This window comes from Cinclus cinclus, chromosome 11 (assembly GCF_963662255.1).
Source record: "Cinclus cinclus chromosome 11, bCinCin1.1, whole genome shotgun sequence".
Lineage (NCBI taxonomy): Eukaryota > Metazoa > Chordata > Aves > Passeriformes > Cinclidae > Cinclus > Cinclus cinclus.
Genome location: NC_085056.1, coordinates 10,956,887 through 10,984,810, shown reverse-complemented (window position 1 = coordinate 10,984,810; position 27,924 = coordinate 10,956,887). Strand labels below are relative to the sequence as shown.

Below are 27,924 nucleotides of genomic sequence, written 5' to 3'. Positions count from 1 at the left end.
TCTGAAAGCAAACAAGGCAAACAGGAAAAAAAAATGCATGCCAAGAGGTGTGATTTTCGTTTCTGGTATAACTAACAGCAAACATTGTGTCAGTGTCAGCTTTCTGCCAACTTAGTTAGTAAATGCTTTGCTGGCACAGCTGGAATAGGAGAAAGGGGTGGAACAGTGACTGGCAACCCCAAATTAGAGATTTTGTTGGAGATGCTCTAATACTGTGACTTTCCATGTCTTAAATACAGCCCTGTGGCTTTTAGGAAAGATAGTAGCCAAGAAATAATTTAAGAATGGGAATACTTCCTAAAGTTCCAGTTGGGAAGAAAAAGTGCTTAATTTTAAATATTTATTTTATTTTTATTCTGCACCTTTGGGAAATTAGGATAGGGAGGATACTATCAGTTAGTCTTGCCTTGAAGATAAGGACATATTTTGAACTTCAAAAACTTGTGTTGTATAGTATATACCTCTGAATAGAGGTATAAATAATAGCAGAATTACTTTGAGAAAATAGTTATCTACAGTGGAGAAGAACAGAACTTTAGTTCTGAATTCCTGTAGTTATGTTGAGTTTTTTACTGGAGAAAAAAGGCAGTCGTATTGCAGTGTTGAGTAATTTTTGATCTTTTGCCATTTTAAAAGGGAGATTTCAAGACAATGTATTCTGAAGGGAATATTGGTATTCTCTGGAGTTTTTGTTGTTAGGTAGGAGGTCTAAAAGTGGTGAAGTAATACTGTACGAATCCTAAATACAGGTACTGTGAATTTAATTTAAATTCAAGTTGAGTCTTCATTGTTTATTCTTCAGTTTATGGATGAGATGAAATCTGAGGACGTTAAAGAGACACTAGCAGAAATAAAAAGGACTCAGAGTTGGTCTGTGTGCAGTCACGTATATTTAACTTTAAATTGAAAACTAATTAAATTATCAAGTGATTGCCGTGTGACAGTATTTCAAAGCAGTGCTGGTTTAGATCTCAGATTGAGCTTGCTCCTCTAATTAGCTGTATTTGGCTTGATGTGCCAGGAAACGAAGGGTGAGCTGGCAGAGGGTGTCAGGAGATCCCTCACAGAGGAGATGGGCCTTTAGACATTGGCATGTGGTAGCACAAAGTCATCCCAAATTCCAGGGAGTTGTCTGGAGATTAGGCCTTTGTCACCGTGCTGAACACCGAGTCCTCCGTGTGCTTTTCCTTTGCCATCTCGGAGCCCCCAAACCGCGCTAAAGTGCCGCTGTGTCTCTCTCAGGGCTTCCTCCCCGAGGGAATGTTCGAGCGCATCCTGACGGGCCCGGTGGTGCGGGAGGAGGTGAGCCGGCGGGGGAGGCGCCCCAAGAGCGAGATCGCCAAGGCCACGGCGGCGGCGGCCGCGTCCGCCGGCGTCTCCGTCAGCCCTCTGCTGGCCAACGGGCTGCTCCCGGGGGTGGACCTGCCCGGCCTGCAGGCCCTGCAGCACAACCTGCAGAACCTGCAGTCGCTGCAGGTGACGGCCGGATTGATGGGAATGCCGGCCGGCCTCGCCGCCGCGGGAGAGGCCAAGAACGTGGCTGCCATGTTCCCCATGCTGCTGTCAGGGATGGCTGGATTACCGAACCTGCTGGGCATGGGAGGACTCCTGACGAAGTCGACAGAACCCGTGTCGGAGGAGAAAAAGGGAAACGATTCGAAGGAGACGGATACAAAGAAAGAAAGGACAGAAGACCAAAATACGGATACTGGTGGTGAAAACTCTGTTTCAAGTTCTCCTTCAACATCCTCTGCCGCCGCAGCTGCCAATCCTCTCTCTCTTAACCCTTTACTTTTGTCCAACATACTTTACCCAGGGATGCTTCTCACTCCAGGCCTTAATCTTCATATCCCAGCTTTGTCTCAGTCTAATATTTTCGATGTACAGAACAGTGAAAGCAATGACACAGGCTCAGCCAAGCCCACAGAAGAAAAGGAGGAAAATTCTAGGGTTAGAGATCAGGAAGACAAAGGGGGAACAGAGCCAAGCTCTCACAACGAAAACAGCACAGATGAGGGTTCAGAGAAAGCAGATGCTTCATCTGGATCTGACAGTACATCGTCTTCATCTGAGGATTCGGATTCGAGCGATGAAGACTGACCCCAGACTCTGCACTTAAATTATAAACTGATTTTGAATTTATTCTTTAATTATTCATTGTAAATAACCCAGTGTTGAGTGCATCAATGACCGAACATTTCAGTATTTGTTTAGAAGTGCAAACTGCTTTCAGAGACGTTTTGCATGTAATATTTCTTGAAGTTCATAAGTTTCTGAACTTGTATGTACTATCAAATACACAATGGTGTAAAATTACAACAAAAGGCATTATAATTTTGTTGGGGGGTTAATTTTATGAAAATAATGCTCAAGTAAGAGCTGTATATTTAATATATTTGCAGTGAACACAGAATACTTTATGCATATTATTGATTTAATTTGAATATAGTTTTACAGCCTCCTTGACACTTATAATTTACAGATCAAAACTCAGCAATAATTTGGGCAGCTAATGAATGTCATGAAAGCTGTAGAATCTACATCACCATCCATTGCTTTAATTACATGAAAATGCTCTAGTGTTGTGATGCACTGCTGTTTCCAATTCAGGTACAAGTGTGTTTAAAAGAAGATAAATTTTTCCCAATCAGCCAATTAAACTGGCTACCTGTTACCTCAGCTGAGTTAGTTTAGGAAGTTTACATTGGTTTCTATTACTTGTTTTCAGGTTTGGTTTTGTTTTTTAAAGACATCCTGTATAGCATGTTAAAATCTGAGTTATGTGGGGTAAGACTGTTGGGGTTTTCATTCCCCCTTATTGCAGCTGTTCTCTTTGACAGCAGTAAGGGGAAATTAAAACAAAAACTGTCTTACCTCATGCTACTTGGCACCAAGCAGGTCTGTTTAGTTTACACCTTGCAAAGTTTTGGGCTCCCTCTGCAGAATTAATAGTCCCAAAATGAGGAGTAGTTTCCCCAAGACTCAGAAGAGGCAAACTGTCATAAAGTGCCACTGAAAAGACCTTTCAACACTGCATAATTCATGTAAAAATTGTTTGTTTGCTTTGTTTGTGTAGATTTCTATTTGTGTTTTATGTCATAAAACCTCCTGGAGCTCCCAGTTAATAATGGTAAATAAAACTACAGATAGTTTTGAACTCCTTTTGAGTTTAAACTTTTCTGCAGATTTAAATCTGACTAAATATTAAATATTATCCAAAATCATTATTGGGATATCACTTCATATATTATGCTGAGTTACCCACTAAAGAAAAAAGCACTTTGAATAGTAAGGAAGACAAATTATTCCTAGAAACCACAGTAACAGGGCATAAGGCATCTGTTTTAAGTCCAAATCCTTAGAACCCTTTACTATATAAAATCTATCTAAGAAAGATTTGATGTGTGATATGATTCCTCCTTCTTCTTAAGCTGCTATTACTCTGACACGGTCGAGGCCCAGATTCATATTTACAGAACTTCTGAACTGACTGAGACTTCAGTTGATCTTGGCTACATCATTTGCAGTCCAAGAATAGGCGAGTGTTAAGAGAAAATAGATACAGGTACTAGTGAAAGTCATGGAAAAAGCTTTACAAAGGGATAAATTTAAAAATAAGAAAACAAAAACTGTATATTTTGATATAGTTCTGTTGCTTGCTTGTACAGTAAAACAACTGTGTTGTTTTTTATCAAGGACTTTACCAATGAAATAAAAGTTTCTATGTGCAAAATAACTAGCCCCATGATTAGAAGCAGTATTAGATGTAATTACACAATTATACAAGTACCATTTGGATTGTGCTGGTTATGTATTTTCCCAGATAGTATTCTGATTTTTGGCCCTTCATGCAGTGTCTTAGCAATAGTGAAAATCAAAAACTGCCAAGAGAAGGGGGTAGCCAATTCTTCATCATTAAAATGAAAAGTATTTCATATTTAATATTTTGCCCTTTGTAATATAGCACTTTTATTTATCTAGGATGCATCTATGAAATAGCCAAAGTTTTACAAGCAGTTATTAACTTTGTTTGCTGATGGAATATGTCAACAATACCATCACTTCCCACCCTTCCCCCACAAAACAAGTCCTAAATCTTGTGGCTAAAACCTAATTTATATCAGATTTATGAAATAAAGTATTTTCCTATTATGGTCAAGTAAGTTTGGTTACTGTTCTAGTGATTCTTTCTATGTAATAAGGCAATTACAGTTTCAAGTAATGAAGGCTGGTGTAGACTTGAACATAATTATATGTGGGTTATTTTTCATCAGTTTGATCCAGAGGGGGAAAAAGTGTCCCACTATCAGCTAAACTATATGCAAATACGGTTGTATAAAGTTAAGGGTTATAAGGAAACCTCAGTAGAATTACACTAATACTGAAGTTAAAATTAAAAGGATATCCAAGGTGATGATAAAGTGTGTGTTGGTAGTTACTAAAAAAAAAAAAAAAACCTTAGCTGTTATTGCCTTGTATTTCTATCCCTTGTTTCAGGCTTCATGATCCAAGTCTTAGTCCAGGTTTTTTTTTTTTTGGACATTTGCAATATTTGCCAGTTGTGTTCTGTGTAGTCTGAATTTGCTTTCTGTAGTTGAACAAGCGTCTTAAAAAGTCATTTGTAATTTATTGAATTACTTTCTATGATGTTCTATAGAGCAAATGGAAGTTTAATTATTTTTTATTAAACATATTCTTTGACTACCCGTGATGTCGGCCTCAGTATGTGAAAGTAATGCTGTGTAAGGATTAAACATGGATCTTCCAGCAGCAAGACTCAAGTTTCAGTTCTAAGTTTTAAAACTGAAATTATTCTTAAGACCTTAAAAAAACACTGCAAACAAGCCAAGGACACATGTAACACACCTACTGCCCAAGACCATGGTTTACTCTTGTATCATTTTACTGGGAATCAATTGCCTCTAATTCTCTTGTCTTGCAATCAAAACCAGCTGTTGTTCGCACCCTTATGGTTAGAAAAGAAGATACAGACTAGGTTCTGGTCCAAAAGCTACCTTAATAATGAGCGTGTTGGCAGTGAAGTAAGTACCTTTTCAGTCTTTTTTTTTTTTTTCCTAAAAAAAACCCCTTTACATTACTTTCAATATCTTTTTCAAAGCTTTGACTTGTGTACACAGCACTTAACTATTGCATGTATTTCACACAGGGCAGAGACATTTCTCCCGAACTCGAGTTGTCTCCTGCTTGTCCAGTTCTACCTTGTTTTAACCTGGTATTGCATTTGAATTGTTCAATAGTATCCTTATTTATTTCAGTCTGAATTTTGTCTTCATATCCTGATCATGCTTTTTGAGCTTCTGCAGATCTGTACACAGGATATAAAAGTTCACATATACATGAGATCTGTTCTCATTTTCTCTATTTATTTTTTCCCTTGGAAGTCCTGCAAAATGTCTAATAGTATTTTTAAAAATTAGTTTTAGAATCCAGTCTTCTTGGTCCGTAAATTCAAATATAAGGATCTGTTTTTCAATGGAACTATTCCCAAGGAACAGCTGATCTAGGCACTGTGTTGGCAGTATGTGGGGTAAGATGATGAGATAAGACTTAACAAGGTATCCAGGGCAAGGTCCTGTCCTATTTATTTTATTTTGTCTCTGAGAAAATTATTTCTGCCATGTTATTTAGTCATACATTTTTCATTAGTTGCTCAGTGTGACAGTGCTGATCACCCCTTAAAATGAAGGTCTGTAGTGAGTAGGTCTGAAGCTGTAGTGAGATGACATGTCCCCAGTGTTCAGGGTTAATATGAAGGGATCTGCACGGTGGTGCCACATTAACTTCTTTGTGATGTGCAAGTTACAGCTAGTTTTATAAGCATTTTCTGATCTAGTTCTACTATACCTGTAATTGCCTTCCACATGAGCAGGCTGTTCCAGTGCAATGTAGGATTTACACTGCTGTAGCTGGCCAACATTTAAAATTTTAAATCTATCTATTGTATGTATAACCTTGGGCTGGTGGTGTTGTCTGTAGAGCAGACTAATTGTACTGGTGTGGCCAGAGGAGTTTACAAAATAACTGTCCTGGCTTATCTAAATGTCCCTAATGTTACACAAACAGGCAGTATAATTGCTTTGTTATATTTAGAGGGAAAGGAAATAAAGATAGCAGCTTTCCAAGTTCTACTTAGGATTTTTTTTTATATTAAATGCTGCCTCCTTTCAGGTTCTCTCATGCAAGGAAGGAAGGAAAATGCAATGCCCAAGATCCTTGATGAAGTTAAACTGGAAAATGAGGACTTGTTTGATCTGCTTCCTGTATGTTTCCAGTGTGAACGAGACCTGACACAATTCTCATTAGTGTTCCAGGTAAGGTCTCATGAATTAAAGGGAGGCTGGTTCAGGAAATGCTTGGGATCCTCATGTCAGACACAGTACCATCATCTAGAGAGAGGAGACCACTTTTCCTAGTGCTCACCAAAACTGGTAATAGTCCTCACACTGTTTTCTGCTCTCAGATGATAAAAGCATTTGATTTGGGAACTGCCATGTCAGCTCCTCTGCTTGACAGTGTTTGACCTGTGTGCAGCAGCTCAAAGCAGGGGACAAGAGCATGTTCATGGGGAAAATTTCTGAGATTACAGACAGTAAAAAATGTATGTAACTGGGGGGTAGCCAGTTGTGGCTGTGAGGGACTTGGGCTGAGAGGGTGTTTGTGGCTGTTACTTGTCATATTGGTAGATATAGCATGGAGTCCAGTAGTCAAAATTATTCAAATAATTAACATGCCATATGAGGAGAACTCTTTATTACTCTTGCATCTTTTTAATGGGGGAGGAGCAGGAGGGAAAGAGGGCAGAGGTGGAGAAACAAGTGAAGCTAAATTCTCTGGGATAAAAAATATTTCACTAAAATATTTCTTGTCTGAGTTTTCAGTATACCATTAAATGAATTTAAAAAAGTTTTCTACACGAGAGCAGTCAAGCCAATTATTTACAAAGTCTGGATGCATGAAACCATAGGGAAGTATACAGGTGTAATCACACACAGCATATTAACTTCCCCTTTAACCTCAGCTTTATCTTCCAATATTGTGACAGCTTGTTCCTCTGTTTTTTTTATATGAAGGATTTTTAAAGAGTAGATGAATATTTCTCAGTAGAAATTAAATGCTGTAATAAGTTATTGCTGCTTTGTGTTTTAGTAGATACTGTAAATTTAGCTAAACAGAAAAGCCCTATATCATTTACATAGTCTTCTGGGTGGCAGAGTGCTTCCCATCAATGCTCTGCATATCTCAGAGCAGGAACTTGGCCTCACTGCAAAGTTCACAGTTCCTCTGTTATTAAAAAAAAAAAAAAAGGTATTAAATACAGCCTAATCACTCATTTGTAATGTTGTAAGTTGTTCTGGTAGTCTGGGGGGCTGCAGGTTTGGGGGGGGACCCTGCTGGCATCACCATCACCCAGTGCCAGCTCGGCCTTTCTGCTCTTCTCAGTGCTGGGTACCCGTGTGTATTTGTGGCCTGGATCACATATCAGGTCAGCCAAATCATCTTTTCTTGACATTTCTTTTTTTTTGTCCCTGAAGCTTCCAGCGTTCGTGAAATACCAGCAATAGAAAATCAAGCCAACAGAGTCAAGAAATCTCTTTTAATCAAGTGCAGCCTATTTTACTGATCACTTAATTGAGGCATGGGACTTCAATCTTATTTTCAGCAGCCTCCTCTCTGCTCGGTTGGGACTTGACCAGGGGGAACCATTTCTGCCTCTCTTTCCTACCTCCCGCTGCCTCTGTACAGCTCCTACCCGGCACTGTGTGTGTACATATATGTATATATGTGCGTACGTGTTTGTGTACATGTTTATGTACAGCCCCTACCCCGCACTGTGTACGTTTGTGTACGTTTCTGTACATGTTTGTGTACGTTTCTGTACACATTCCCGTACCCCGCACGGTGTGTGTACATGTTTCTGTACATGTTTCTGTACATGTTTCTGTAAACCGCCGCCCGCCCCTCACGGCTCCCTGCCCGCCCAGGCCCGGCCCCGCCCCGCCCCGCCCCGCCGGGGTCGAGTCTCGCGGTGCGCGGTAGGAGCGCGCGCCGTGCGCCTGCGCGCGGGCGGAGCCGGCGCTCGCCCCGCGGGCCAATGAGCGAGCGCGGCGCGCGGCGGGGCGGGGCCCGTCCCCCGGTGTTTGGATTCGAACGCGCGGGGCGGCGGCGCAGGCGCGGTTCGCGGAGCGCGGCGCTGCCCCCCAGCGGCGGGGCGCGGCATGGCGAGCGAGGACGCGGCCGGGGCCGAGCCGGGTCCCGCGGGGGGCGCGGCCGCCGCCCCGTCCCCGCCGGGCGAGGACGGCGAGACCCGGCAGCGCTACGAGGAGCTCTGCAGGAGCCTCAACATGGACGAACGTGCCCGCGCCGAGGCCTGGCTGAGCTACCAGAGCATGAGGCGCAACTACACCCTGGAGGTGAGGGAGGCGCGAAGGGGCCGCGGCCGGGCCGGGGGGCAGCGCGGGAGGCGGGGGTGAAGTGCGGAGGAAAGGGACGGCGGTGGAGGCGCGGCGGCCTCTCCCTCGCACCGCCCGGGCGGCCGGGAACAACCATCGCGACTGGGAGTCGTAGCGGCGGCAAGGTGTTAAAAATGGCAGAGCCCCCGTCGCTGTGGTCCGCGGGGTCCCAGCGGTTCGGCCGAGGAGCGGCACGGTGGCCTCGGCCAGCGCCGCGGGTCCGCGGAGATGCCCAGCGCAGGTGTGATCGCATTTGTTATTTTTTGTGGGGCTCTGAGCGGCCGCGGCACTGCTCCGGGAGGTGAAGGGTAAAAGGTAAAGGGTTGGTGGCGTCGTTCTTGAAAACAGGAACACGCGGTGACGCGCCCGGGAGCTTCGGAAGCGCCTTTTATCGGTGTCTTCCTGTAGCGAAGGTGGCGCTTGTGATAACCCTCGGCAGCCCGGGCCCCCCAGCGCTGCCCTCCCGGTGGCCGGGCTGCTCTCAGGGCAGAGCTGCGGCCGCTCCGCACCCGGGCAGGGCTCGGTGCTGCGGAAGGAGCAGCCCCGCTCCGGCAGCGCCGCTGTCACATCGCAGACGGGCAGCGATGCTCGGGACCGAGCCTTGCCTCGCCCCCGGAGGTGTGCGCTCAGCCGGGACCCTGACATCACGGAGCTCGGCAGAACCACAGCATCGAATTCAGTTTGGCCCCTTGTTTTACCTGTCTTTTTTCCCGCTGAAGTGTTACTGTGTGATCAAAGACGCAGAATAAAATTTCAAGCGCTCATTAGAATTAATTTCTATCTTTAGGTGCCAGATTGAATAATTGTTCTGCTGTGTAATATAGAGGTACAGAGCAAAATGGCAGTGATGCTTTTCTTTTCCTACCGTGTGTTCTGGGCAGAAGAATGTTTCGGTTGCAAGAACTGTAACTTTTTTTTCCTCCTTTTTCTTTTAAATCCAAGCTGTACAAAACTCTGGAGATCAACAACACTAAGAATGTATTTTCATATAATCAAAACATATTTCACACTTTGAATCAAATGTGAAATTTATAATGGTAACTAGTAAGTTTAGTTTTGATGCAGTTCAGTGTCTGTTTAGCACCTGTTTTGCTGCAGTTAAAAACCCGAAGCACAGCAGAAGTTTGAAACGGCGAATCAACTTTCTTACTGGTTGGACCTCATCTGTTCAGGATACAGTGCTTTTCCCCGATGCTGGGGTAGCTGAAAAACATGTTTTTCTTTTCAGCTAAGTTTTTTAGATGCCTGATATTTTGATTCACAGGGAAATGACATGCATTGGCTGGCTTGTGCCTTGTACGTGGCTTGCAGGAAAGCAGTTCCAACTGTGAGCCGAGGAACAGCGGAAGGAAATTATGTATCCTTAACCAGAATCCTGCGCTGTTCAGACCAAAGGTAACTTTTATTCTTGCTGATTTTTAGACACTTAGAAAATCTCAAAGAGAGCTTATCACCTTGTGAAATTGGCAATAGAGAATAAAAGCTGAATGTGTTTCTTGTTTCCTGCTTTTGAAGATAGCCTTTATATCCCTGGAATATTTGTGTTATAGCTCATTGCCACAGAAGTAGGGCAGCTCCTTTGGCTCAGTACTATGTTCATAAAAACTCTGGTTTTGAAAATAAGAGATTGACTTCCTTCACTCAGAGGAGAAAGAAGCCAGTCACTGAAGAGCAGTCAATTTCTGGGGTGTGCCAAGTGTGAACTTCTCACATGAGAAACCATTTGTAGTTCTCTGTGAAAATGTTCACAAGATTTATCTCCATTTTTGCATAAGAAAATTTCACTTTTCACATGTTCTTGCTAATGTCACTAAATGAGGTCAGAATCTAATGAACAAACTTGAGTATGTTTATGCCCATAAAGTAATAAAGCTTCTGAAACAATTGACTTTACTTATTAGCAATCTCACTGTTTTCTAAAAATTCCATAGATTGTCACATAAAAAAGAAAGAATGTTCTTTTTTATGTACTTTTTATCCCATTTCCACTATTGTTGAAGCATTGCTGTTGGCTTAAATAATGCAGAAGTGTTCCTCATAAGATTTTGTCTTCCAAATCAGAAATTCAGGGAATGCCGATAAATTGTTTCTGTGATCTGGGCTATCAGGACTAATAACACTGAAAAAGGATGTGTTGACAAAGAAGCAGAAATGGAACTAAAGCCAAATTTGCAAAGTGCAATTTATTAAAACTTCAAGAGGTTTTTCATGCTTTGTAGAATATTCTTAGCAGTGTAGGTCCCACAGGTTGTTTTATTTAAATTAATAAATTATTCAGAAAAACGAGGTAAGTCTGATTCCAGAATAATCTAACTGTTGGAGTTGGTTTTGTCTTTGTGAGAAGATGCCAGACCTGTGAGTACATAGTTAACATGGTTATCAGCCGAGGATCTAAAAATATTTCATGAGCTGTCTGAGCTCATATGGGTGAAGGACTGGCTCTGAGTTCATTATCATGCTTGCAGTGCCACCATTTCATCAGTAGTTTGGGCTGTAGAAATTGCACTTTCATTGAAAACGTAGAGTTTATTTCTGCAGGAAGAACAAATGGCCTTTCTGATCTAACCCATTTGGTATTTCCAGCTTGATCGAGTTTTTTAACAAGATGAAGAAGTGGGAAGACATGGCAAATCTTCCATCCCAGTTCAGAGAGCGAACTGAGAGATTAGAGAGAAACTTCACCGTTTCTGCAGTCATCTTTAAGAAGTATGAGCCCATTTTTCAGGACGTTTTCAGGTATCCTCAAGAAGACCAACCTCGTCAACAGAGAGGAAGAAAACAGAGGTGTGTTTCTGTTATTTCTAGGCTGACTTGAGAGCATTACTTTAGTGAAAGTACAGTGAAGTTGCTTGGTTGTTCTAGTTGTATTTGACTGTATTTTCATAGTTGTTGTTTATAATATCAGAGTCGGTTTGTCCTTGCAGTAAATTTTTAGTCTCTTTTTCAGTCTCAGATCTGACAAGGGCAGGAAATCCTAAAGCTGCTGCTGATTTCTGATTATTTGGGGGATGGGGGAGAGGGGAGAGATTTCAATCAGCCTGTAGGCAAGGGAAACACTAGTGTGGCAGAGATGGGAAGGACAGAAAGAATTTGATCCTTTTATGATCTGCATGGCTTTAATAACTTATAGTACAGCTCAGTCTGTTTGACTGCCCAGTAACTCCCCTGGATTTCTTCATAGCTGCAGGTCTCGTGGATATTTAATTTTATAGTAGAAGCTTTGTTTCTTTGTTACTATTTGTATTAGGAATGCTGCAGAATTGATCTTCCAGGCTGAGACTGAGGTTCCAGTTGTGCCTACATGAAACATCTTTTAGGTTTTGTGCATCTTTCTGTATTTCCTTCAGTCAGGGTTTTGTGGGAACAGTGTAAGCTTTTGGCCACACTGTAGTAAAGCTTAGTTTTGAATTAGTATGATGTTTTATCAGTTTTGATTAATTGAGCTTATTGTCTTCTTGATGTATTTTTCTCTAAAAGGCGACAACCATGTACTGTGACCGAAGTTTTCCACTTTTGTTGGGTGCTGTTTGTTCATGCAAAAGGTAAGAGATGTGAAAGGGATTAAAGGCAGTAGACATAGTTTTATTAGTCATTATTTTATATCAGTCCTTGAAACAACCAGTAAGTGCAGTGTACATGTAACCTTTATTGTAAGAGCTACCTTAAAGCTTATAAAAATAGTAGAGAATTTCAGATGTTTTTCTTGATAGTGACTGTTGGGAGAAAAAGGAAGGCACAGGATTAAATCCTCATTTTAGACTTCAGTTGTTCAGTCATTGCACGTATATTCTGAAATCTTTTCTCATTAAATCTGTGTCTTAAAAATTGAGTTCCCACATCCCTAGGCCTTCTTTCAGGTCCTGCTTTGATGAGTGTTCACTGTGAGTGATGTATAAGCAAAGTAGTGCTTTGGGGAAAATAAAGACAGGTTTGATATTCCACATGGAAAGAGCACTACTGTAGGTTCAGATCCACTGATAATATCCAGTAACTCGTTTGTTTTTTTTTTTCATAATATAACACCTGTTAAAGGAAAACAAATATTTAAGTTTTCTCAAGGAGAGCAATAAAAGGAATTTTATTTTGGTTTGGGAGTGTGTGGTGCGATGTGTTTTTTCAAGTTTAAAAGTGAATCAGTGTTAAGATTCCTACAGTGTGCTATGATTTCCTTAACTGGGTGATTTTGAGGCTAGGACAGAGTAGGCTGTGGCAATACTGAATGGCCTGGCACTGATTTTGTTCAGCACAGAATTTTGTTTACAAAGCCTTTGTTTCTATGCTGTGCCACACTGCAGAGGGTTGCTGGCAGCAGTGCTGGACCCTCAGCACCACATCCCTGCACAAAGGTCAGGAAGGGCATGCTGGGGCACAAGTGCTGCACTGAGCATTCCATCCTGTGAGGAAGATGCCTTTTTGTAAGGCTGCAAATTCCACCTTATTGGGCAAGAGAAGTCTTTCCTGAACAATATGGTGCTTTCAGCCTGAAACACAGCATGATTTCAACCACTGAGCCCAGAGCAGAGTTAGTACTGTACTTATTTCCAGTCAGCCAGGACTTCACTTCCTTAACACAGGTAGGCAGCTGAGATAGTAAGTAGGTCAGTCTGGAAGATCACAGGTTTTTCTTTTCCCTTCTGTAAAGTCCTCACTTCTGTGGGCAGACTGGATGGTTGACAAGGGGCAGAGGGACTTTAGGGGTCTTCCTCTTGCTCAGTTATTGACTGATATGTTTGAGTAATTGCATTATCGATTCACTACATGTTAATTGTAAGCAGTTTCAGACATGGTAACTAACCCTATGGAGAATACCATGTTGATAACACATCCCATTAAATTTTAAAAGGAAAAGAAAAAAAATTGCAATGCATAGAAGCTGTGAAGTTACTAGATGATTATTAATGTGTGGCTGCACAAAAGTGGAAACTGAGTGTTGACTATGAAGGCATTAGGTGTTGGTGTGAGGTTTTGTGCTGTGTGGTTTGGAGGTGGGCAGTAAATCCTTGTCACAGCAACCAGACATCAGTGGCAGGCCCAGGCTTGTCTGCTCCTGCAGCCCATTGCCTTCAGTTCATGCACTGCAGCTGAGAGTCCCTTCAGTGGGACTGCACTTCAGCATACTATTTGTAAGAATTGCTCTTCAAACTCTTTTATTTCTTTCTTTAAAATGGATTGTTTTTTATTATTTGGTGCAAGGTTGTGAAAGGGAGCTTTGTTTGAAATGTCAGCAACAAAAAAATTACTATGGAACTACTAGTACTGTGAAATTACATTTATTTTTGTGCAGACAGTAAGGATTGTCGTGGTATGTGGAATTGAACCTATGTTATGATAGTTACTTTGAGAATTTTACTGATTAAAGGTTTGCTATCAGTATTTAAGGTTTTCATTGCTTTGCTGTGAACATTTAATGATTTAGAAATAACCAATACATGAGTAAAGTTAATTAGAATTTCATCTAGGGTTTATTTTTAAAAACAGTTTAAATTATCTGCATTGAGATTGTTTTTCTTCTAGCAAACATGAAAATAACATAAATTTGAATAAACTGGTATGTTACTGGTAAAAAAATAGCAGCATAATTGAGAAAAATTCTCTAATCATATATCCATTTCAATGTGTTCTAAGGAAGTTTATTACTATGTGATAGATTTCTTCAAGAATTTAAACCTGTTCTTCAGAGTGGGCTCAGATAAGTGATTTGGAGCTTCCCTGAGAAAAAAGGGAGGGTGAAAAGACTGGAAGAGTTATTAGTATTTAAGGAGTAATAGAAACATCGTGCTGTGTGTAACAAATAACAGAATTGTGATTTATATTATTGAATAATTGTATAATTTATTTTACCAAACTGTTTTTATCTAGGGCCCCTCCTCTAGAGAAATATCACAAATATAAATGAGTTCAGTAAGGAGTAATGTACAACTCCAGTTATAGTCTTGGTGAAAGGTGTTAAAAGAGTGAAGTTACAAGGACTCTTTTCTGCAGGAAAATGAAAAATAAAAAATACTTAATAAACCAGATCAGAGATAGGCACATTTTAGCTCTTCTGTAAAGCACAAGAAAAACAGTTATGTTTATTACTGTTTATAATGAATATGCTGTCAGCAAATTTTTTTGCAAGAAATCAGATTGTTAAAAAGAAGTCTGACTTTAAGTACAAGTTTGTTCTGGGAGTGAGGGGCAGGGGCTGAAGGAGGGAGCAGTTTCTGGGCCTTCTGAAAACCTGTGTCTAGCCTTGCCAAAGTTAAAGTTATTTGCATCTGTTTACAGCAGTGGAAAAGGGGAAAAGTTGAGTCTCAGAACCCATTCTACCCCTCTTGGCCTTCAGAGCAGAATTTGCTTCGGGCAGGTGCAGTGGGAGTCCCATGAAGGACGAGACTGTGCCAGGCAGTGGGGCTGCTGCTGCCAGAGTGAGGGAAGCACGTTTCCCTTCCTTGAGGCAGTTTGCATGGTACAGTTTGTGCTGCTGCAAGTTATTTATGCACTGGTTAGTGAGATTACTGTGAATGAGGGAGCAACAACAGCTTACTTATTAACCTTTTGGTAAGCTTCAAAACAGCACAATATATGTGAGTTCCTTCACAGTTGTTGTTTCTGAAAAAATATTTTACTTTTATATTTGTTATGTGTTACTTTGAGTCTGCTTTACTGCCTGTGTTGCTATCCAGGTACTTACAGTCACCAAAGTCTGTGTTTCCAAGATTCCAGTATTGATTGTAATACAAACGTTAACAGTCTCTTGGTTAAAAAAATTCTTAAATCCTTGTTACTTTTATGTCTTATGTTTTTCTAATATTGCAGGAAATTTTCCTATGATCAGTGATGACTTGGTCAATTCCTACCATCTCTTGTTATGTGCTTTGGATCTCGTGTATGGAAATGCTTTGCAGTGTCCTAACCGTAAAGAGCTCCTGAATCCTAATTTTAAGGGTATGTTGAAAAAATGAAGTTGATTTGAACTGCATGAGAATTAATATTTTCTATATCTGGTTATGCAGTTCCATTCTTATAAATGTAACATGTAATAACTGACTAGTACATTTTGTCAATAATACATTAGGTCAAGAATTTGATGTACTGTGGAAATACCCTTGAAGGTAGTTCCAGAGTAATACTTTAAGTTGATGTGGGTTTAGTGTCAAAAGTGCATAATGACACAGCCATCACTGGATACAGTGAGACTGGAATGTTCTGTGATGCAGCAGTTCAGAAGGACCCAGGGCTCAAATGGGAGATTTGTTTCTCTCTCATTTCTGGATTGCTGCTGTTCATAACCACAAATTCAAATGAATGGTGAGAAGTTGCCATTGAATTTCTGATGTAACTCTTCCCAGACTTGCACTTCATTTTCAGTGCTGTACCGGATTGGCCTTCACTGGTAGTGCTTCAGATGTGACCTGAGACCATTATCTCAAATAAATATTGTAGTTCAATGGTGTTTGATTTTTGTTCCTATTAGAATTGATATATGTAATTTTTATCACTCAGTAACAAATGGTTTCAAATCTCTAACTCAAAATTTTCTTTTGATAACATTATCCAGTTAAGTGGGCATTACGTAATTAGCAGTTCTTTCACGAGAACTAATTAGTTTGCTGTTTTAATTTCATGCTACCTTGACTATACAGCGTAGAATTTAAGTTTAATAAGAAAGCAGGACATGGATTTCCAAAATTGAATCATACAATATTCTGAATTGTAGGTCTACCTGAAGACTTCCATAGTAAGGATTATAAAGTATCATCTGATCCTCCCTGCATCATTGAAAAACTGTGTTCCTTACATTATGGATTAGTTTTAGAAGCAAAAGGTATAAAGGAACATTTTTGGAAGCCATATATTCGGAAACTTTTTGACAAAAAGGTTGGTCAGTAAATTTGTAATGTAGAAAAATCTCTCCTTACTTGTTGTCTTCAAAACCTTGGTAAGAAATGTAATGCCCACCTTTTGTTCTTAAATGTCTTACAGCTTTTAAAAGGAAAAGATGAAAATCTGACGGGATTTCTAGATCCTGGGAACTTTGGAGATAGTGTGTAAGTCCCTGTTTGTGGTTTGGTTTGCAGGAGTGTCCCTCTGTGGCCCAGCTGCTCCTGTTGGCTGGTCTGAGCAGTGAGCACTGGTAGCAGCCATGCCTTGTGTGTTCAGTCATGGCCACCCAGCACTGCCTTCCTGTTCCTGGCTGTGCTGGGGGCTGAGGCCTGCTTGAAAGCACAATGGTGCTTCAGGATGGTGATACCTGATGCCTGCTTTTATTCCCGTTTCCCTTTCCTGGATTTTTTTTTTTTTTGTGGGTGTGTGTAACTCAGACTTATTATGAAAAGGCTATGGGAGCTCATTGAGTGGGAAGAGAAAGAATGGGTTTGGTGGTGCTTAGAGATGTTTATGGGTAGGATGTACTTTCTTTTAATGATATACAGATGGTTCAGTATAGTTTATGATATGATGCTGTGTAAATTTTGAGGAGTTTCCAGGAAATAGTAGTTCTCAGTATTTTACTGTGTTTTTCCTGCAGCTGGATAAATGGCAGGGCATCAGATACATAATGAAAATAATGTCCTTGCCACTGTCATATTTAAGGTACTGTAGATCTTAAAGGAGCTTCAGTGAGAGCCAAAAGAAATTTGGAGTAGGCTTCCCCCAGGCCTGAACTGTGTTCAGGATGGGAGCAGGTGAACAAAGCAGTCTAAATAAAGGGGATTTGTCTGTCTTTCTTTTCTGCTGTAGCAAAGCCATCAATAAGGCCTATGAGGAGTATGTTCTGTCAGTGGGAAATCTCGATGAGCGAATATTCCTTGGTGAGGATGCAGATGAAGAAATTGGAACTCTCACGAGGTGCTTAAACACACCTTCAGGAATGGAAACAGCTGAAAGGGTACAAGTGAAGCATAATTTGCAGCAGCATTTTGACAGGGTGAGTATGGCATGGTCTGTGTTTCTGTTTTTGTATGCCACCCTCGCTGGCTGCCTATGAAATAAAACACACCTCAGAGTGTGGGGGGAAAATGGGCGGAGTACTGGGAAATGGACTTCATGGTGAAGAATGTAATGTATTTGTTAAAAGAAATTATTGTGTGCTAAGGTAATTAGAAGATGTATTGATTTTGCTGTGTGCTAATTGAGGGGACATCCTTGATGTTACATTGTTATAATGTGATGGCTTGATCTGATGCAAATAAACTAAAATGCTGATGAGAAGGACTTCTCATCTTAAAGGTTAAACCTGCTGAAAGCAAACCGTGGCTCCGTACACTTCTGCTATGAGCTACAGCTACCTTTGTTACTCAGGCTAGGAAGGTATATTGGGGTTTGGGAGGGATTTTTGAGATTAGTCTAATTGACACTTTAATTCCAGCATCTTCATTTCAGCATGGATCACATCCCCTCTTTTGTACAGAACACTTTGATACAAACAACTGAGCAACACAGACAAGTTCTTCATTGCTGGCTCTTACCTGAGTCATGCTCTGGTTTAGGCTGTTTGATTAGGAGCCATTTTTTCCATAACACAGACTAAGAATTCTGAAGATTGATGTTTTTATGTTGTGACCTTTATCAAATTTTTTAACAGGGTGTCTATGTATATGTGGTTATGTTTTTGTTTTCAGTCCAAGTCACTCAGGATCACAACCCCCCTTACTGGCCGCAAGTACATTAAAGAGAGCAACCCTTATGTGACACCTGTTTCCATAGCAACCTACAGCCTGAGCCGCCTGCACACGATGCTGGCAGGACTGAAAAATGCCCCCAGTGAAAACCTGGAGCAGATACTCAGGTAAATTTGGGGTTTAGCCAAATAATCCTATTTTCTATTCTGGTTTTAATAGCTAACACTAATGTTCAACAGTGTAATTTAAAATACGAGCCAGTCTTTTACTACTGGAGTAAAATTGCATCCAGAGAGACATTACATTTCAAAGGACTGTTCTCTTTATTTAGACCCATCTGTCCTTAGAGGTTGATGAACATTTACCATTTAAAATCCAGGAGAGTTCTGAGCTTGTCTAACAACAAGTTGCCAGTATAAAATTTTCAAGACTTCTTCCTGCTTAACAAATGGCACTACCTAGGAAATCACTCCATACTGTAGGAGATACAAACCAAACTATGCTCTCCATGTGGATAAACTGTTTTGCAGTTAGACACATTTGGGTCTGTTTGTATTGCTGTCCAATATATTTCAACTTTTTATTTTTTCAACATATGAAGACATAGGGTGTTCTTGGTGTTAGTAGGAATAGTGTATGAAAATGTTCTGTTTTTATTTTCAGATCATGCTCCAGAGATCCTTCTCAATCCATTGCAAACAGAGTTAAAGAAATGCACGAAGTGTACTGTCAGAGCACTCAGTCTGAAGGAGAATTCAGTAATTTTTCCAAAGGTGGGAAACATTTTCCTTATCCCTAGAATGCCTATAAACACATCTATCTCTTGTAATTAAGTTTTACATACAGGTTATGTTTCAGCACAAGTGTCTTTTCTACTTCTCTTGCTTCTTCCTGTGTTCTTAAAACATAGCAAATTTCAGGGTTGTGTAAAATTTTATAATCAGCCTTAGCTTGAATCACTGGAATTTGATCATACTTTCAGCACTAGAGAAGTGAAAAGGACTTTTAACTACCACTTTTTTTATCAAATATAAGAATATTAGTGATGGCATGGATTTCTGTGCTGGTAAGGAAAATCTTGAGTAACTGTAATCTTTAAAAACCCAACAGCAACTTTGGCTTACATATGAGGATGGATTAGTACAGGTATTAAAATCCTGCCAGTATAAACACAAATCATGATTGGCAAAGTTGTCTTGATATCTGAAGTGCCTGAAGATGGATTGAATAGAAGGAAGATGCTCTTGACCTTGTTTCTTAATAAGGCCTTCCTTTGTTCTTGTCAGCTTTGTTGCTTCAGTGCTTTTTGTTGCACAGTGCAAGGTGGATCCACACAGGTGCATTTTCTCAGTTTGAATTGTGTTCATTATAGCAATGTTAAGGATTGTTCTTACACAGGATGATGTCACCAAAATCTGGGTTCAGTAGCAAGTTGCTCTGCATTCACAATTCAGTGCAGTGTAGTAGAAATTATTTGAATAACTTGAAATTACCTGGTTTAGTCTTGAAAGTATTGTATCCACAGCAGCACAGAAATCCACACAAGCTACTGTTGTATTTCTGTATCTGAAGATGAAGAATATAATACTTTTTTAATTGCATTTTACAATATTGCTTCTATTTACACTTCCTGCAGATGTTGCTAGTAAACATTTTCGTCGTGCTGAGATGCTCTACTACAAGGTCTTGGAGTCAGTCATTGAGCAAGAGAGGAAGAGACTGGGAGACACTGACTTATCTGTAAGGAAAACTAATTGAAGAGTTACTCACTTTTAAAGTTGGACCTGCAAAAAAGAACACAGATGTAGAGTAGAATTGTCAGCTGTTTAAAACAAGGGTAAATCTCTGAGGAGAACCCTGTAAGCACATCTGAATGGAAGAAAAAGGTTCAAGAAATTGTGTTTGCAAACACAAAGATGAAATTATTAATGAGTTAAGGGGGCTCATTTTGAACTCTGTTTTGTCCCTTAAAAAATAGGGGGACACTTTTTGTAAGCTTGAGAATCTTGCTGTTGAGAGAATAAAATGCATTTTGTTGTTTTATAGTTACACTGTAAAATAAGCTTTAAAATTTGCAACTCTTGCAGGCAATACTGGAGCAAGATGTGTTTCACAGGTCTCTGCTGGCATGTTGCCTGGAGATCATTACCTTTACATACAGCCCACCTGGAAACTTCCCATTCATCACTGAAATATTTGACATTCCAGTTTATCATTTTTACAAGGTAATGTGTTTGATAGCTAGAAATGCTTACAAAGTCATGAGTGCTCATTGATCTGCATGACAGCCTAGGATTGAGTCATTGTAATGCAGCCTTCATATTTCTGATAGTCTCTTCTTCCTTGAAAATCTAGTATTGGAATTAAATTGTTGTTTAAGAGTGAATCTCTGAAACATGTACATTGTGTTGATGATAATTATCCACTGCACAGGTAATTGAGGTTTTCATTAGAGCAGAGGACGGCCTTTGTCGGGAAGTGGTAAAACACCTGAATCACATTGAAGAACAGATCCTGGAAAGTATGGCATGGAAAAGGGAATCTGTACTGTGGGACAGGATCAGAGAGAATGAAAACAAAGTTCCTACTTGTGAAGAGGTGAGCACACATCTTCCTGTTTTGCACAGCTTTCACAGTCAGACAGGATGGCAGAGAGAGGGCTTTGTACCCCAAAGGAGAGCCTTACATGTCCTGGTTAGCAGTTCCACCATCCCAGCCCATCAGTGCAGGGAAAGCAAGTACAGTGTGCTCTGGTCTGGTCAGGGTCATCTCTTCGGAGATATCTGCAACAGAGACAGGCAGCAGAGATGATTCTCACCTACTATTTTATCCAGTATTTTGTTGGTGTAGCAGAACAGTGAACAAAATGATCAAGCAGGGAAGGTTTGAACTGGTAACACTTGGAAGGATTATTAGACAAGAGCCATGGTAAAAAGTGCACACATTAGCCACAGAAGGACTATCACAGCATATCTTCTCACTACTGGTTTTGTTGAGCTTAGGCTGTTTGTCACTGGTCTTGTTATTTTTCCACAAAGTTTTGCTGTTCAAAATTTGTAGTGCAGTAGCTTTTAAAAATTTGCTATGTAGTTAATGTATGATACAAACACTCTAATAAAAAGATAAATATTTTAGGTAATGCCACCTCAGTACTTTGAGAGATCTGCTGGGAACAGTGCTGTAGGTTCACCACTGACACCACGGCGAATAAATGAGGTTCGTGCTGAAAGTGGAGGCCTGGGAAAAGGTGAGATATGTTTAAAGCAGAACATGCTGTATGTTGCTTACTTAGATTAAATTATGTAAGGGGGGAAGCTGCTTTAATGCCAATGTACAGTTAGCTGCAAGCACATTGGTAAAGGGTATTTGTATTGCAGCTCACAGAGTTGCATCAGAAGTCTGAGACCGATGGATTTGTCATATCAGTGTGAACAGTACTGCTTTGATAGGGTGTTCTCAGGTGATGGATATGAGCAGCATGTGTATGTATGTGTTGAACAGTTTTTATACGTGCACACACAGCTTGCACTCTTAATTGGTTTGCTTTATTGTTACACTAGAAAACAATCTCCACTCTATCTTATGTGACATCTCAATCCTTTTCCGCTAGAAAAAAATAAAATTTAATGCGTGAAGTTAGAAAAAATATTAAACACAGCATTATTGAAGATTAAGTAATCCGTAAAAGCAATCTGTGTTTTTAAACATTTTTTCCTGAAGAGCGTTGTATGACGTATTTTGGTTTGCATTTGATTTCCATCACCTGTTTGTAAAACAAGGGATTACAAAACAAGAGCTCAATATGTATGTGCGTGCGTTTTCCCTGCCAGGCCTCTCGTCCCCTCCTGCCAGCCTGTATGACAGGTACAGCTCTCCCACGGCCAACCCCACGCGCCGGCGCCTGTTCGCTGACGCCGACGGTGCCCCCGAGGCTGGCGCGGCGCTCGGGGCGCCCCCGCAGCCCGTGGTGAGCGCCGTGCCCGTGCAGAACGTCAGCCCCGAGGCCGTGTCCGTGACCCCCGTGCCTGGCCAGACCCTGGTGACGGTGGCAACGGCCACCGTGACGGCCAACAATGGGCAGACGGTGACAATACCCGTGCAAGGTGAGGAGAAGCTGCTGCACAGCCATCAGGGTGATAGAACACAGCCAGGGACAGCTGCAGTACTATGAAAACCTTACTTCAACTTCGTTATCTTCTTGTCTTGTGATGAAGTTTCCAAAGTGTTTTGATTAAACTGTTTTATGTGTAATATACTAAATGTCTAGTCATAAGTAGCTAATAAAAGAGGTACTGAATTATTTTTAAAAACTCAAAAGAAACTTGCTCTTACTTCAGGCTCTTTTTGTTACATTACAGGCATTGCCAATGAAAATGGAGGAATAACTTTCTTCCCAGTCCAGGTGAATGTAGGTACCCAGCCCCAGGCTGTGTCTGGGCCCATGCAGCCTCTGAGTGCCCAGACTCTGGCTGGCACCCTGAGCCCTCAGATGGCTGGGGCAGCACTGCAGTTGCCAGGCCAGTTAGCAGTGCAGCAGATCTCCCCTGGAGAGCAGAGACACACGCAGCACCTCGCTGCCACGGCCGTCAGGCCTCGCAAGATGGGCTCCCTTGCACTCTTCTTCAGAAAGGTACTTTTTGATCTAAGTTTGCTTTGCTTAGTTCTTATTTTGGTAAACCTGCAGTAATTTTAAAAATGCACGCTTACTGGTTGTAGTAATGAGGACATAGTACGTTTTATCTGTACTTTAATTATACATATGCAGCTGAAGAGTAATTTTCTCCTGCAGGATGTTTCTCAGTAGCAAAGGAGTGTGCTGGCACATCAGGATGTGGAAATAGATTCTGTACTTGGCCAACGGGTTCTTAAAGGTGTCCCTTTTCTTGAAGGCTCTTCCAAAGAAAGAGGTTCACTTTTGAGACTTTCTGGTTTATTCAGTACTGTAGACAATACAGTGCCTTTTCTGTGCTTAGGACAGCTTAGAATTTAAGCTTCCAACAAATGTTTTCTTAGCACTGACACCACTACTGAGAATGTCTGTGCCTTGTAAGCAAAAAAATTAAGTTTGAATTTAATTGTTCTTCTCTTGGCTTAGCATTTGCACAAGCTCTACAGGTGTGCAAGTCTGAGTCACTCTTTTGCTGGGTCAGAGGAGCAGTGTTGCTGTGGCCCTGAGCACAGTGTCCAATGTCACAGGTGTATCACTTGGCCAGTGTTCGTCTGAGGGATCTCTGTGCCAAACTCGATGTGTCTGATGAGCTGCGCAAAAAGATCTGGACGTGCTTTGAGTATTCCTTGGTGCACTGCCCTGAAATCATGATGGACAGACACCTGGACCAGCTGCTGATGTGTGCCATCTATGTCATGACTAAGGTAAAGTGGGAGCAAAGAAAAAGCAAACAAGAAACTCCTTTAATGCTTAATACTCCCAATACTACTTTCTCAAAAAACCCCAAACCAACAAAATACATACAACCACCCCAAGCCAAACAAAAGACCCAAAAACCTGCAGAAAAAACAGCACCTTTTCCGTCCCTCCCCCTTAGGTTACTAATGAAGACAGATCATTCCAGAACATCATGCGCTGCTACCGGACACAGCCACAAGCCAAGAGTCACGTGAGCACAGTCACTATTTAACCATGTGGGATCTGCTTTATTAAATGCCTTCATGCTGTTTTGGGAACAGATCACGTGGCAAAGCAACATTTAGTATTAAGGGGAAGCAGTCTATGAACCATTCCCAACAGAGTGGTCATACCCAAAAATCTTGCACTGCTGAAAGCATTTTTTATGCTAAACTGTACCTAAAATAGAAAATGTTCACTTGAAACCTAAGGAGGCAGTGCCCATGGGCTATTATTCCTCTTAGGAGGCTGCAGACGTGCCGTGCAGGCAGTTGTTCCCTGCCTGGGTGCCTGCTCCACCCTCCCTGCTGACGCTGCTCCCTGTCCCTGCAGGTCTATCGAAGTGTCCTCATCAAGGGCTGCCATCGCCGCCACTCGGCCAGCAGTGACAGCAGCAGCCAGCAGAACTCACCCACAGACAGGAGCAAAGAGAGGAACAAGGAAAGAAGTGAGTGATTCCAAATCCCAGCTGTTTGGGTTTAATTCCATTTCCAAAACTGTGTGCATCAGCTAAACAGTTGGATTTTGTGTTCTTTCACCCCAAATCGTTCCTCCTTTGGTAAACTTAGACACAATTAAGAATATATTGATAACATTTAAGGGTTGCTCTAACTCAAGGTTTTTATTGCACTCTGACAGTTTGAAATCTCTCCCCATGTGCACTTACCTTGGGAATTTGCTGTGCTGGTCTGAGCTCTGAGATTAGCTCACACACCAAAGAACTTTGGAGTCTGCAGAATAAGGAAATCTGGGCTAGCCCAGGTTCACAGTTACTCTTATCACAACCACAGAGCTGCAGCAGTTTCTTTTGTAGCATTGTCTGTCTGCAGAAATAGGAACACCACCCACTGCATTGATTTCAGCATAGCTGACAGCTCTGGGGATTCTTCTCTTGGTATGTGAACTGACATATTTTCCTTGAATTAACTTTTATAAAGGAAACCGAAGAAGTGATGCTGTGTATTCCTACCAGCAGTTTTCAAGGTATTTAATAGATGATGGTATAAGCAGTAGGTATTAATATTTTCTGTCAGAGATGGCAGGGAGCAAAAAAATACATATATTTTGCATCTTCTCACATTAAATTAGCAGGAAGTATGGCTAAGCCAAGTATTTCTCGTACTGACAGAAAAAGACTACCATTCTTCATTTGAAATGGTGCCAGGTGGCAACAAGAAAGAGCTGCTAAAAGTACAGCACAAATGCTGAAAAATGTGAGTTTCAGCTCTTTTTATGTTGTCATGCAACTCAGCTCCTACAGCAAATCCGTTCAGTTCATCCTTACTGTAAGAAGTTAGAAATCAACAAAGCTTTCGTGTAAGGGACAAGGCTCAGGGATCAAATAGGCATCAGTGCTGGTGGCAGCAGGTTCCTGGAGCAGCTGTGTGTGTGTGCAGGGCTGGTTCCTGCGGGGCTGGCAGTGCCTGATCCCTGGCTGTGCCTGCAGGCAGCCGTGACTCCAGCCCGGTGATGCGCTCCAGCAGCACCCTGCCCGTGCCCCAGCCCTCCAGCGCGCCCCCGACCCCCACCCGCCTCAGCGGCCCCAACAGCGACACCGAGGAGGAGGAGCGAGGGGACCTCATCCAGTTCTACAACAACGTCTACATCGAGCAGATCAAGGACTTTGCCCTCAAGTACACGACAAATGCCGTAAGTTACGTTCTGTGCTTTTTCTTCGTACGCAGAGCTTTAACTTCTGACCGTGCCATGAAATTTCCTTGAACTAAAAAATGCTAATGTGGCCTCACAGCACGACAGGACCTGCATTTGTTGTACGTGTGTATGGTATCATATGTGTGAAATGCCTTGCTGCAGAGCCCTGAGCTCAGGCTGCAGCTCTGAGTGCCCCTGTTCTCTCTGAGCAGACGGACTCCCCCCCGCTCTCGCCGTACCCCTTCGTGCGCCTCGGCTCCCCCCGCAGAGTGCAGCTCTCCCAGCACCACCCCGTGTACATCTCACCACACAGAAACGAGTCTGCCCTCTCTCCCCAAGAGAAAATATTCTACTACTTCAGCAGCAGTCCCTCAAAGGTGAGACTAAAGGGTTTCAGTTTGATTTTTTTGATTCCTTAACTCTTAGAGCAGACTCTGCAAGACGATATTTTGTTTACCTTGTCCATCATCACCTAAGGCTCATCAAACTGCCAGTGCAGCTGCCACAGCTGTAGGGCTGCATGGGCCTCTTGAGTTCTGCATACAGACACACAACACACTCCACTGAGTTTAAGACTTACTCTGGTAAAGGAAAGACCAGTACTGTGATGAAAAAAATGCCTTGGTACAGTACAGTTGTCCACACAAGAGTCTGTCCAGTCCCACTGCACTGCATCTAACAACAATTCACATCAGATTGGGGCAGTCACAAAATAGAGCTTATCCTTCTTTTGCCTCCCCTCCAGAGGCTAAAGGAAATCAACAGCATGGTTCGAACTGGAGAAACACCCACAAAGAAGAGAGGCATCCTCCTGGAAGATGGCACTGAAGCCCCAGCCAAGCGAATCTGCCAGGAGAATCACACAGCTCTGCTAAGACGACTCCAGGACGTAGCGAATGACCGAGGGTCTCACTGAGCCTGCACAGCTCCTCCCTCCCTGACTGCACCAAGCCTGGACCGCGGCAGGAGGGAGACAGGGCTGGGGACAGGAAGGATCTACCTCAGACTCCTGACACAACCCCAGGCCCTGCTTAAGCTCTTCACAAGGCAAGTGACTGCTCTCCATCCTTGCCTGGAAAGCACATCCCCAACACAGCTGTGGCCCTTGCAGCAGGTATTTACAGCTTTGCTTTGCTCTAGTCAGTGCTTCACCCCTGCCTGCTGTGGCCAGACAGGTCTAGGTGCCTCAGCATGGAGCCCTGGGTTCAGGGTCAGGGTTCTTCACAAACTAGCAGCTTAGGAGTAACAAGTCTCACACGGTCCAGTTCTGCTTACAGAGGGACTAGGGGGAAGTGTTTTGAGCCTTGAAGGAAGCTGGATGGACAGATGGACTCTGCCTCACTTCAGGATGTTCCACGTGCCCGTGAGAAGCACCACGGTGTTGAGCTTTAACGTGTGGCCCTTTGCTGTACCAAGGGAGGTGATTGTGTGGATTGGTTTGAGTGGTGCAGTGTGTTAAAGTGAACTCCTGGTCCCCAGGTGACTTTTGGGAGTGGGCTATGAAACATCATGTTTAAGGCAGATGAATTTTGCTGTATATTTGCAATGGCACTTTTTAAATGTGAATATTTTTTGCAAAAGCCAATGTTAGCTGTCTTTCTGTACTGAAACAATATGACTTTTGTATTTATTTCAATCTGACATCCCATTGTTCCTTGTGTCAGCAAATGGCATTAAAAATTCATTGTAATTCAATGTACATGCAGCAAAGAATACAGGAAGCCAGGGCTGTGTACTTTTTCCAAGGAATTTTATATGCTTGTTGCTTGATAGTCAGGCACTCTACCCCTTGCTCACTCAGCAGCAGAAAGGTGTGGTGTCCATCTCCTAAAAAATATACTTAGAGATTTCGTGTTTAAAGGACAGGGCCTGAGAGTTCAGTTTTGTGTTTTGCTTTGTTTTTTGTAAAAAGGCCTAAAGCAGACTGCCTGGGAGAACTCTCTCCCCTAATACCAGGATCAGCAGGTGGTGCACATTATACTTACCACTTGATTACATTTAAAATAGGTCCAAAATACCAAACTCGTTAGGAAAATATCAACCCTCTCCCACAGTACAAGATGCCAGTCCTGTGCTGGGGCAGGGTGCTCTTCATGTAAGTTGTGGCACACTTGTGTTCCAAAAGACCTTCTGAGGAAGCAAAAGCTAAAAGCCCTGTTTTCAGTCATTCCTGCCCTTCTGAATAATAGGACTGAGTAAGACTGAATTCCACTCTGAATTCAGCTGAAGTGAAATAAAAACATGTTTTTTTTCTCACCTGCATAGCAAAAAGCTGAAGTCAAGAAGTTCTGTAGATGTTTCTGTAAAAATATTTATGGAAGTGTCAGACAATTTTTCTTTCTTGTTACTATGTTCCATTTACTCCACTTTGTATGAAAATACTGCAGTTGTATTTTTCAATAAAGACTTTATAAACTCCCAGTTTTGTGCTTGTGTGTGAAAAAGCATTGTATGCACAAAGCTAGAAAATCTGCAGCAAGGACTTCAGTCCCACACTGCAATTGAAAGTTTAAAAATAGATAATCACATCTTAGTCACACCACAAGGGAAAGGATTTACTCCTGCCCTGGTT

General features: G+C 41.8%; 2 protein-coding genes across 9 annotated transcripts in view; both read left to right on the top strand.

The window, feature by feature from the left end:
- CHD9 (chromodomain helicase DNA binding protein 9) overlaps window positions 1–4,766 on the top strand; it is a 71,692-nt gene extending 66,926 nt beyond the window's left edge. For all 6 annotated transcript variants that reach the window (XM_062500333.1, XM_062500332.1, XM_062500331.1 and 3 more), the window contains one exon: window positions 1,243–4,766. In XM_062500333.1, the coding sequence (XP_062356317.1) occupies window positions 1,243–2,100 (858 nt within the window). In that variant the 3' untranslated portion in view covers window positions 2,101–4,766. The remainder of the gene's footprint in view (window positions 1–1,242) is intronic.
- A 3,433-nt stretch (window positions 4,767–8,199) lies between these two features.
- RBL2 (RB transcriptional corepressor like 2) lies at window positions 8,200–27,773 on the top strand. Of its 3 annotated transcripts, none has more exons than XM_062500315.1 (22): window positions 8,201–8,432; window positions 9,736–9,866; window positions 11,055–11,255; window positions 11,949–12,013; window positions 15,270–15,398; window positions 16,171–16,331; window positions 16,437–16,501; window positions 17,193–17,379; window positions 18,074–18,240; window positions 18,737–18,846; window positions 19,710–19,813; window positions 20,161–20,298; window positions 20,507–20,671; window positions 21,209–21,320; window positions 21,904–22,176; window positions 22,432–22,565; window positions 23,270–23,446; window positions 23,620–23,691; window positions 24,033–24,147; window positions 25,147–25,349; window positions 25,565–25,729; window positions 26,098–27,773. In XM_062500315.1, exons 1-22 carry the CDS (start codon window positions 8,238–8,240, stop codon window positions 26,266–26,268), a joined length of 3,240 nt encoding a protein of 1,079 aa, XP_062356299.1. In that variant the 5' UTR covers window positions 8,201–8,237; the 3' UTR covers window positions 26,269–27,773. The 3 variants fall into 3 exon arrangements, with proteins under 3 accessions (XP_062356298.1, XP_062356299.1, XP_062356297.1); XM_062500313.1 differs by having other exon boundaries at window positions 22,432–22,703; XM_062500314.1 differs by lacking the exon at window positions 23,620–23,691 and having other exon boundaries at window positions 8,200–8,432; window positions 22,432–22,703.
- Window positions 27,774–27,924: the final 151 nt, after the last annotated feature.